This window comes from Oncorhynchus gorbuscha, linkage group LG19, assembly GCF_021184085.1.
Source record: "Oncorhynchus gorbuscha isolate QuinsamMale2020 ecotype Even-year linkage group LG19, OgorEven_v1.0, whole genome shotgun sequence".
NCBI lineage: Eukaryota > Metazoa > Chordata > Actinopteri > Salmoniformes > Salmonidae > Oncorhynchus > Oncorhynchus gorbuscha.
The window spans coordinates 60,141,926-60,154,271 of record NC_060191.1 but is presented as its reverse complement, the minus strand read 5'-3'; the positions used below and the strand labels follow the sequence as shown (position 1 = coordinate 60,154,271).

The following is a 12,346-nucleotide window of genomic DNA, read 5'->3' as shown; positions in this document are numbered from 1 at the left end:
TATTTGAATACAGACCTCTGGATGTGACTACTTTTCTGAAACTATTGGATTGTCTGCCTTCAACTAATGGCAGAGCTGTATCTGGAACTGCATGTTGAAGATAGAAATAAAATGAATAGAGCACACACAATCTCCTATAGTATTCCAATCTATCTGACATATTTGATCACACAATACGCTTCTATCTGAAGATTTGGAAAAATATCATTTATTGTGAATGTCCATTGGCCAAGGTGTACATAATCAACCCAAACCAATTAGCCAATGACATTTTGTACAGATATGTATAAATAAGTTGACACTCAACTGCTGTGACTCAACATGCCACTGAAAAGGTTGCAAGCTGCAGTTAATACCTGAAAATACTGCAGAGTAATTCAAAGCCATTTGCAAACATTGCAAACAGCAAGTTGGATGCTTAGCAAAAACAACCTCGACTCTTTCTCCATATGAGGGCAAGTGTTCTTGTTTGAAACACACACTCTACCATCTTTAAAGGGATAGTTTACTCAGAATACAAGCTTATTTGCAGGTTGTTGCATTATACTTTGGCAATTGCATTTTAATTGCATAGCAATGAGCTGAGCTTTTGTAATTACGGTACAGAAGAGGAATAGTGACTGTTCCTTATTCTACTTATGTAATAACTCCATTGCGATGCAATTATAAAGCAATTTACAAAATCCTTAGTAACAACAATGTTGCTATTGTAATTGTCACAAAGTTACTACACATGTTTAAGAACTGGATGTCAAGTGTTACTGCATTACCTTACGTCAATCATTATGAAAATATATTTATTAGTCATTTTGAAGCTGCACAAGTGGTCGACTCAAATGTTGAGGTGATTCCACATCCCTCATGTACTTAGTTCTAGGCTATAGACTATATTAAAATGAATATCTAAGAGCCCTCCAACCATGTGCTAATGATCATATATCTAGACTAGTTCAACTAACTGTTGTAGTTTTTGGTTCTTCGTCAACGATTTGGCAGCCATCAAATCAATATTTGGGGTTTTTCAAATAGCTTGCATATATTCAAATACTCTCAAATATAACTTGGTTTTCTGAGAGGTTCTCAAAATACTTTAGAATATTCTTTGTTTTTCTGAGACCTGTGTTTGAATATCAAAGAAAATAGTTGTATTTTAGTTTAAAAAGTTTTTTTTCTTCACATAAAAAAATATATAACTATCTTCTCCCATTCCACTGCCTTTTTTCCACACACATGCACGCACGACAGCACACACACACACACACACACACACACACACACACACACACACACACACACACACACACACACACACACACACACACACACACACACACACACACACACACACACACACACACACACACACACACACACACACACACACACACACACACGCACGCACTGTCATGATCATGTGAGGGGTGTTCTGGTGCAATGTATGAGGGAAGGAATGAACCAAGGTGACCCCCGCTCCAGCAGATTGATATTTTGCCTGGCTCCACGTTTGTCAAAACATCTCTGCCTGTCGATGCTAAGCCAACGCACTGCCTCATCAAAGCAGCCTGCCGTCTGTCCCATCAGCCAGCCAGCCCAGCTGTAACAGTCTAGATCAGATAACTCACATGCAGTCTATGATGTGCTGCTGGGATACCTCGTCCAGAACCCCTCTCTCTCTCTCTCTCTCTCTCTCGCTCTCTCGCTCTCTCGCTCTCGCTCTCTCTCTCGCTCTCTCGCTCTCTAGCTCTCACTCTCTCTCTAGCTCTCTCTCTCTCTCTCTCTCTCTCTCTCTCTCTCTCTCTCTCTCTCTCGCGCTCTCTCTCTCTCTCTCTCTGTCTCTCTCTCTCTGTCTCTCGCGCTCTCTTCTCTCTCTCTCGCTCTTTCTCTGTCTTGGTCTCTCAATCAGCATTTATACCTGGTTCTAAAATGAGTCCTATGTCCTGATACATTTTGTGATCTGATCTTCCTGACCACCTTGGGAGGTAGTCAGGCATGTATTGTATCTGGATATCTTACAACTGTAGACAAATCTCGACAGTGTAAACATTTAAACCATAATTATCCAGCGCCCTCTAAAATCGTTGACAGGTGACGCCATTGACTTATGGCATCAATATGTGCCTTAAAATAAATACATACATTTCTGTCAAATAATTTCCAAACAGGGAGGTTCAGGATATCGGGTCACAATGCGTAAACAGTAGACATATAAGAAGCACATTTTACTACCATGTGTAGATGCAACAGCTACAATATTGGCACAATCAGGACAAAGGACGCATGTTTTCCCCATGTATAAACAAGGTTTCTGTATCGTCTGTCTGTATCTCTCTCACACACACACACACACACACACACACACACACACACACACACACACACACACACACACACACACACACACACACACACACACACACACACACACACACACACACACACACACACACACACACACACACACACACACACACACAACCCTCCCTATCTGTTTTTCCATGCACTAATTTCCGGGAGTTTGTGGGTTTAAGTTGTCCTCAGCGTGTGGGAGGAACGAAGAGAGCCCAGATCAGGCCAAGTGGATGGCCCCGATGAGAGACTGTCTGCCTGTCAGGGGTTAAGTGCCTGGACAGTGGGGTTGCTGCCGAGGCATAAAAACAGCACCAAATCACATCCGCTGACAACAGAGATATTATACAGAACTTATTTATACACATAGTTATAGTATAATCTCACACAAATGATCAATGAACCTACCAAGTCCCACCCCAAAGCCGTACACACGGGCACCCTCGTAGATATCTTCCTAACCAACTTGCCCTCTAGATACACCTCTGCTGTTTTCAACCAGGACCTCAGCGATCACTGCCTCATTGCCTGCATCTGTAATGGGTCAGCGGTCAAACGACCTCCACTCATCACTGTCAAATGCTCCCTGAAATACTTCAGCGAGCAGGCCTTTCTAATCGACCTGGCCGGGGTATCCTGGAAGGATATTGATCTCATCCCGTCAGTAGAGGATGCTTGGTTATTTTTTAAATGCCTTCCTCACCATCTTAAATAAGCATGCCCCATTCAAGAAATTAAGAACCAGGAGCAGATATAGCCCTTGGTTCTCTCCAGACCTGACTGCCCTTAACCAACACAAAAACATCCTATGGCGTTCTGCATTAGCATCAAATAGCCCCCATGATATGCAACTTTTCAGGGAAGCTAGAAACCACTATACACAGGCAGTTAGAAAATCCAAGGCTAGCTTTTTCAAGCAGAAATTTGCTTCCTGCAACACAAACTCAAAAAAGTTCTGGGACACTGTCCATGGAGAATAAGAACACCTCCTCCCAACTGCCCCACTGCCACCGATAAATCCACTATATTTGAGAATCTCAATAAGCATTTATTCTACGGCTGGCCATGCTTTCCACCTGGATACACCTACCCCGGTCACCTGCACTGCACCCCCCACAGCAACTCGCCTAAGCTTTCCCCGTTTCTCCTTCTCCCAAATCCAGTCGGCTGATGTTCTGAAAGAGCTACAAAATCTGGACCCCTAGAAATCAGCCTGGCTAGACAATCTGGACCCTTTCTTTCTAAAAAATATCTGCCAAAATTGTTGCCACCCCTATTACTAGCCTGTTCAACCTCTCTTTCGTGTCGTCTGAGATTCACAAAGATTGGAAAGCAGTTGCGGTCATCCCCCTCTTCAAAGGGGCGACACTCTTGACCCAAACTGCTACAGACCTATATCTATCCTACCCTGCCTTTCTAAGGTCTTCGAAAGCCAAGTCAACAAACAGATTACCGACCATTTTGAATCCCACCATGCCTTCTCCGTTATGCAATCTGGTTTCAGAGCTGGTCATGTGTGCACCTCAGCCACGCTCAAGGTCCTAAACGATATCTTAACCGCCATCAATAAGAAAACAATACTGTGCAGCCGTATTCATTGACCTGGCCAAGGCTTTCAACTGTCACCACATCGGCAGACTCGACAGCCTTGGTTTCTCTAATGATTGCCTCGCCTGGTTCACCAACTACTTCTCTGATAAGTGTGTGTCAAATCGGAGGGTCTGTTGTCCGGGCCTCTGGCCGTCTCTATGGTGATGCCACAGAGTTCAATTCTTTGGACCGACTCTCTTCTCTGTATACACCAATGATGTCGCTCTTGCTGCTGGTGAGTCTCTGATCCACCTCTACGCAGACGACACCATTCTGTATACTTCTGGCTCTTCTTTGGACACTGTGTTAACAACCCTCCAGGCGAGCTTCAATGCCATACAACTCTCCTTCCGTGGCCTCCAATTGCTCTTAAATGCAAGTAAAACTAAATGCATACTCTTCAACCGATCGCTGCCTGCACTTGCCCGCCTGTCCAACATCACTACTCTGGACGGCTCTGACTTAGAATACGTGGACAACTACAAATACTTAAGTGTCTGGTTAGACTCTAAACTCTCCTTCCAGACTCACATCAAACATCTCCAATCCAAAGTTAAGTCTAGAATTGGCTTCCTATTTTGCAACAAAGCATCCTTCACTCATGCTGCCAAACATACCCTAGTAAAACTGACCATCCTACCGATCCTCGACTTCGGCGATGTCCTTTGCAAAATAACCTCCAATACCCTACTCAATAAATTGGATGCAGTCTATCACAGTGCCATCCATTTTGTCACCAAAGCCCCATATACTACCCACCACTGCGACCTGTACGCTCTCATTGGCTGGCCCTCGCTTCATACTCGTCACCAAACCCACTGGCTCCAGGTCATCTACAAGACCCTGCTAGGTAAAGTCCCCCCCTTATCTCAGCTCGCTGGTCACCATAGCAGCACCCACCTGTAGCACGTGCTCTCTGAAACTGGAAACACTTATCTCCCTCACTAGCTTTAAGCACCAGCTGTCAGAGCAGCTCACATATTACTGCACCTGTATATAGCCCATCTATAATTTAGCCCTAAACAACTACCTCTTTCCCTACTGTATTTTTTTTTTTTTTTCCTCCTTTGCGCCCCATTATTTTTATTTCTACTTTGCACATTCTTCCACTGCAAATCAACCATTCCAGTGTTTTACTTGCTATATTGTATTTACTTCGCCACCATGGCCTTTTTTTGCCTTTACCTCCCTTCTCACCTCATTTGCTCACATTGTATATAGACTTATTTTTCTAATGTATTATTGACTGTATGTTTGTTTTACTCCATGTGTAACTCTGTGTCGTTGTATGTGTCGAACTGCTTTGCTTTATCTTGGCCAGGTCGCAATTGTAAATGAGAACTTGCTCTCAACTTGCCTACCTGGTTAAATAAAGGTGAAATAAATCAAATAAAAATAATAATAATATAGTATAATGCAGGAATAAACTCCCAGATACACACTAATACTGTAGTTGCACACGCACACAAACTCAGAAGCAAAAACACACCGACACACACATTGAGTCGGAGTGACAGAAGCAGCTGCCAGTGTGATCTCTGGGTCAGGTCAGCTCACATGACACAGGGGAGGGGAATGACTGTGAAGTGAGTTCCAGGATCACATGCTGATGGGTGTAACCCTATTGGACAGACAGAGGGATACAGAGGGCCCCTGGTAACCATTAACATGGCCATATTCACTACTCACAGCCAATGGTGCAATGAACTGAGTAAATAAGAAAGTTATACATCTTTATCTCTTTCCTTTCATTACATGTTATAAAATCCCTTAAATTTGTTTTGGTTTTAAGTAGACTCAGGGGGGTATTCAGCTCAAGAGGAGGGTACATTGGTAAAACAAATTTCTGTGGTCGTAGCTTTGCTTGGGACTTTTACAACGACAGCGATTTGTCTTAATCTTTAATGGTACTGCCTGATTAGGAAAGCAAACAGTGTGTGTGTGTGTGTGTGTGTGTGTGTGTGTGTGTGTGTGTGTGTGTGTGTGTGTGTGTGTGTGTGTGTGTGTGTGTGTGTGTGTGTGTGTGTGTGTGTGTGTGTGTGTGTGTGTGTGTGTGTGTGTGTGTGTGTGTGTGTGTGTGTGTGTGCTGTTGTGCGTGCATGTGTGTGGAAAAAAGGCAGTGGAATGGGAGAAGATAGTTATATATTTTTGTGTGTGTGTGTGCGAGTTTATGTTTGTTCTCATGTTGGCCGAATTATTTTGTATTAGTAAATAAAAATGTCAGCAGTGTGATTGATCCAAAGTGGGTCAGCATTTCTGTTGACATAATCTTTATTTATAAAGCGTGTGGTCCCTCCAAGGCCTGAGACGAGACTCGATTAATCAGACGAGTGTTTTAATTAGGGCTAATATCCTCAGGGTGGCGCGCACACACACACACACACACATACACACACACACAGAGGGGCCCTGTGTGTATGACCAAGGCCTAAGAGGGGTAAGGGGCAGCGAGGTTGAAGAGTGAGGGGGAGGAGGGTGTTCTGTTTGTCCAAACGCTCTGAGGGTTGTTCTCATTTAGATTTTGTAAAACAGAAGTGTGTTTGTTACAGTATCGAGGGCCAGTGGGCATTACTAAGTTGTGCAGATGTTTGAATTTCTAAGAAAGGCTGTTGTGTTCAAGTCCAACTCCATGTCAGGAACCTCTCTTTATGGTTCTATTTTTACACAGGGCTTAGAGGTTTAAATACATTTATTTGAAAACTACATGCTTGTCTCTCCTCTTTTGTATTTTATATTGCAATGAGTCACTGTCAATTATTTACTGCCCACTGATGATAAACATTTCATACACAAAGATTGCACTGAGATGAAAATTATCTTGAAATGACAGTATAACTTTAGACAAAATGAAAACTATTTTTAGTCATTGTATTTAAACTGGTTTATTATAAATAGTAATAATACTGTGCTTGTACACAAGACATTGTGTCATATCATTCTGTCAAAAAATACAGAAAAACATATAAAAATTAAGGAACCCATTGGAAAGAAAAAACACTTTTCTTTCTGTTACAGACAAATGTACAAATGACCGCTGAGTGCTTGTAGCAAAGTTTGGATCTGTTGAGACATTCAGCTACCATTTAGTGAACAGACGGACACGTTGTTCCTATAAGATATGTGATGTAGTAACTTGACTAAAACATTGAAGAAAGTTTAAGAATAATGTTGCAGAAATGCTTCGATACTTTAGAGAGAATAAATAAGGAAATGACGAAAACACCACACTATTGATCTTTCTGTTTTTGCAACAAGAAAAACCAAAAGGCAAAAGACCAAAAAAACAACAAATGATTTGAATTTGTAATTCTTCATAAGTTTTTTTGTTTACTTATTTTTTCCCTTGAATCAATCTGCTCCACATGGACTTGGAATGACTTCAATGGTTCACAATGTGCGTCCCACCTTTCCCTGTGGCTTTGCTATTATAGCAGTACTGACGATGTTGGTGGTTGTTGTTGCTGTTGCTTCTTTGTTTTGGACCTGGAAGCCTCCATAGGGACATACTCAAACGTGATTCAAATGTTTATACAGAATGTTCTTAAGACACAAGATCTAAATTTGATTCATCTGTTTGATGGCGTCGTCGACTCTAAGGTACGTGATATTGCACTTCTGGTCAGCTGGGTTGGTCTGTGGTGAGGTGGTCCTGGTTTCTCATGTGTCTCTTGGTCATGAGTCTCGTGACCTAACAGGTCTCTATGAGGGGGAACTGCACCCCTGGAAGGATCAGCCCTGTCGCCCATCAGAACCCCTGAGTCCCCCCTCCCTCCTCCTCCTCCTCCTCCTCCTTCACCTGGGACTTTCCCAGAAGTCACCCCTGACCCCTAGGAATCCCTCTAAAGCTACAGGAGATCAGAGTTATCAACAGAACACAGTGAGAGTTCAACAGATTGTTCAAAAACACTGAGCATTTATCATAATGAAGGGAACGGAACAGCTGTAGTATACATTACAGGTCTGTTTATGATGATATGTCAAAGCTTCCTCTTTGAATGGTATATGTCTTTTTTACAAGTTTGTTTGTTTGTTTGTTGTTCCTCAATCTATGGTTGGAATATTGTGTTCATTCCACTCTGTGTGGGAAGGAATCTTCTGGGACAAAACATATCAAATAAATGCAACGTCAAATAAATCCACAAGAAAAGCCTGTTATTTTTTCCATCAAGTAGCTTTCATTCAGAGATAAATAGAATGAATCTGTATTCATTTGGCCCTACGGCAAACATGTCAACAGACTCACAGCTTTAAGGCCGCTAGTAAGTCTGTTACTATACAGTCTGGCTGTGCTCTTCCACAGACCTGACTTGAGGATTTTTTTACCCCAACCAGGCCTCTGCTCCTGGGCTGTGCTGTGGGTCTATGTGGACTAGTCCTCCATGATCCTCCTGGTCAAAGTTGGCGCCCAATGTGGGGTAGACCACATCACAGGCAAGGGAATGTACCTAGTGGCATCTCTGTCATTCATCAACAGACATGAATCGAAGTTTCTTTGTTTTGGCCTTAAATTCCTCTCTATCAATGTCATTTTAGCTATAATCTCTCTTCCATTATTTTCATCAAGTGTGAAGGAACAGATCACTGTTGAGGGAATAGATTACATAAAGAGCCCCATCAGTCTCAACATATGCAGTACAGGCGTCTCTCAACCGAGACTGGGCTGGGTCAGAGGTGGAGACTGGGCCGGGCCGGAGATGGAGACTGGGCTGGGTCAGAGGTGGAGACTGGGCTGGGCCAGAGGTGGAGACTGGGTTGGACCAAAGGTGGAGACTGGGCTGGGACAGAGGTGGAGACTGGGCTGGGTCAGAGGTGGAGACTGGGCTGGGCCAGAGGTGGAGACTGGGCTGGGCCAGAGGTGGAGACTGGGCTGGGCCAGAGGTGGAGACTGGGCTGGGTCAGAGGTGGAGACTGGGCTGGGTCAGAGGTGGAGACTGGGCTGGGCCAGAGGTGGAGACTGGGCTGGGCCAGAGGTGGAGACTGGGCTGGGTCAGAGGTGGAGACTGGGCTGGGTCAGAGGTGGAGACTGGGTTGGGTCAGAGGTGGAGACTGGGTTGGGTCAGAGGTGGAGACTGGGCTGGGTCAGAGGTGGAGGTGGTGGGTGGTCACTTAGAGGGGCAGATCCTCAGGTGATCTCAGGTCTCAGATAATGAAGGGCACCTAAAAGGAAAAACAGAAGAGAATGAGACTAAGTTATGAGTTATCCTCAATTAAACATAAAGAGGGTGATGATCACTGACAGAGATAAAGAGGGTTTGAACCATGGGAGAAGCATTATCATGGTGATCAGTCTAACAGTGCAGCGGGTGTGTGTGTGTGTGTGTGTGTGTGTGTGTGTGTGTGTGTGTGTGTGTGTGTGTGTGTGTGTGTGTGTGTGTGTGTGTGTGTGTGTGTGTGTGTGTGTGTGTGTGTGTGTGTGTGTGTGTGTGTGTGTGTGTGTGTGTGTGTGTGTGTGTGTGTGTGTGTGTGTGTGTGTGTGTGTGTGCGTGCGTGCGTGTCTGTGGTCTAGAGAGTGGAAGTGGACAAACTTGATATCAGTCCCATTGAGACTGGGTTAGGCTTGACACTAGAGGCCTAGTATCAGTGAATCTGGGACAGAGTTCAATACTGCTTCCCCAGCTGACCTCAGCAGGCCCACACCACGCACCTGTTTCTAATTGCCGCCCTGCCAGAGGATATTAGGATCCTTCCACCCCCCAGAAAATACCTTTTCCCATTTAACAGACCTAACCGCACACGGGTATCCAGTCTCTGTGATTAATGACATCAAGATGGAGTCCCTCTGATGGGTGTGTGTGTGTGTGTGTGTGTGTGTGTGTGTGTGTGTGTGTGTGTGTGTGTGTGTGTGTGTGTGTGTGTGTGTGTGTGTGTGTGTGTGTGTGTGTGCGCACGCGTGCGTGAGTGTGTGTCTTTTCTGTCCACTTACATATTTCTTAAAGATATTTCATTAAGCATTTATTTCTCTCGGATATTAGGTTAAATATTCCCTCGATACCTGCAGTCCTTTTTAAAGCCGTGGCAGCCATCTACATGGACTGGTGTCTTTGCTTTGAAGGGTGAGGTTGCTGCGAGGTCGAAGGACTGGCCTGATTGGGTGACCCACAGAGGGAAATTGAAAACTGCAGGGTGCTCTAATCACTGCTGTACGCATGTGGATGATGTCGGTTTTTGAGAGTTACATGAAGGTTTGTTTGATGTCAGAGTTAACCTTAGTGTAATGTTAATGTGAACTGAAGGGCCTCCTCACTGTTAAACAAGCCTCCCATAAGGAAACGATCCAGGAGACACTATCTTACACTATTAGTACGGTTTCATAGGAATGAACTGAATTGCTGACAGGCGAGGTGAGCTACAGTCTACTAAAGGACAGATATGTTCCAACATACTCAGTGTTACTTCAGAGATCGGATCAAACAACTTACCCTGTCTGGAACCCTGCTGTTTTCATTGGATGGAAACACGTCATGTGAACACTGCTAGAATCCTATCATCACATTTTCTTTGTAAATGTATTGGTGCATTTAGACTTAAGAGCTGTGAAAGGTTAAGACGGCTACAGTTGATATGATTGGAGAGATATCTTCCTAAGTGTTTAAGTGGTAATTAAAGTGAGCGATATTGACCTTACTTTGTCCGTGGTACTGCCCATACTGGTAGGAGGCCACAGGGTCCACGTTGTAGGCAGGAGCGCTGTAGGAGGACGGGCAGTAGGACTGGGAGTTGGGCAGTGAGGGGAGACTGGGGATGTTGGGGACACTGGACAGGCCCTCCAGACCCTTGATGTGCTCCAGACGCTGGGAGCAGCTGGCCCCCATGCCCCCGGGGGGCTCCAGGCCTCCTGTCAGGGGGGAGAGGGCATAGTCACTCTGGGGCTGGTGGGGCACCCCACCTGGGTTCAACAGACCCATCACCTGGAGAGAGAGGGAGGGAGAGGAAGGGAGGGTGAGTGTTATTGACGGGACGTTATTGACGTTCCATTCAGATAGGTGGTTAAGTGATTTTGTCACAGCTTGGTGTTAGGTATCATTCCAACCCCCATTTATAACACATTCCAAAACAGCCTAACTCAGACAGGAAGTTCTCCTCCACTGACATCAAAACCCTTCCACCAGGCCTTCCCAGACAGGCAGAGATATAACTCCACAGAGAAAGAATTCACCAATTTGTCTCAGAACTCCACTTATTTGGAAATTCCCTCCTGTCGCCGCTCCAAAAAGCAAAGGATGAGATAAAGACTTATCACCAAAGATGTCCTGACACAGATAACATGGTAGACCTTTAGAAGCAGAGAGAAAAACCTCTGGACCACAACAGACAAGCTGCAGACAAACAGGCTCGGATTTGACCTGTTATTGATTAGCTGCCCGATAATCGAATTTAGGCGAATATTTCTTGGCGAGCGAAGGACGGAAAAGAGCCGTAGGGTATCGTTATAGAGGAGGTTCAGACAGAACGAGCCGATAACAAACCCTCACTAACTTTATCTGGATGGATAAGAAAGAAAGTTCAACAAAGTATATAATAAACAGATAATTGCTGTGACTCAAGATCATCTCACTGAAAAGATATAACCCAACGTGACCACTTTAAACCTCCCTACCTCTAAATGCATCAAATCCCTCTAAACAGAGACCTGTAGCCTCTGTCCATGTCCTAATGAAACGCAGGTTCGCTGCATGTTGGGCTCTTCTGGCCCTATAAGTGACATATTATTCTACATCCACACACACAGATGGTCCCGCTTAAGTCATTTCCCAGGCAGGGGACAGAGGAGCCCATGTTGATTTTGAGAGGGGAGTTGTGTTTCTCGACCCCAGTAACATTTTCCCAAAAAATTACCTGCGTTTTGGAACACTCTGGTTAAACAGAAAAAGTATATGGACAGATGGCGTGGTCGATCTTTCCAAGAAACTACAGCTTTCAAAAATGCTATACCTCTCTCTTTCTTGCTCTCTTTCTCAATCTCTCTCTCTTTCTTCTATCCTTGTCTTTTTAGCGTGACATGCTGGGCTTCGCCGGGGTGTTCCATGTTGGAACGTTGCTGTGTCCAGCGGCCCCAAATTAGCGTGTCCAGGAAAAGCCGGACAGCAGAGGAGAGCCGGTGAAGAATGTCAGAATGGGGGAAGTCTGAGACGTACAGGACATTCCTGCTTCTCTCATACAATATAACGTATGTACAAATAAATTAGGGCTTGACTTTCATACTGAGGAATGTGGAGACAAGAATGCAATCATGAGAATCCTCCCTGGAGGCTTAACAGTTTGTTTGTGTGCGTGTGTGTGTGTGTGTTTCCTTGATTTCCCAAGGTAGCTGCGTATGGACTGCGTAAGAGAGGGAGGTGTAGATAAATGGAAAGAAAGTCTTAACAGAGATTCAGAGAGGGGGTAGTTTCCCATGAACCTTAAAACACAC

The 12,346-nt window shown here is 44.5% G+C and overlaps 1 protein-coding gene across 2 annotated transcripts in view; it reads right to left on the bottom strand.

Moving 5' to 3' along the window:
• Positions 1-6,828: 6,828 nt before the first annotated feature.
• The window catches only part of LOC124005440 (paired box protein Pax-3-like), a 63,003-nt gene continuing 57,485 nt past the window's right edge, over positions 6,829-12,346 (bottom strand). For both annotated transcript variants that reach the window (XM_046314708.1, XM_046314709.1), the window contains exons 8-9: positions 10,557-10,844; positions 6,829-9,093 (exon numbers count right to left, since the gene is read on the bottom strand). In XM_046314708.1, coding sequence (XP_046170664.1) covers positions 9,076-9,093; positions 10,557-10,844 — 306 coding nt within the window. In that variant the 3' untranslated portion in view covers positions 6,829-9,075. The remainder of the gene's footprint in view (positions 9,094-10,556; positions 10,845-12,346) is intronic.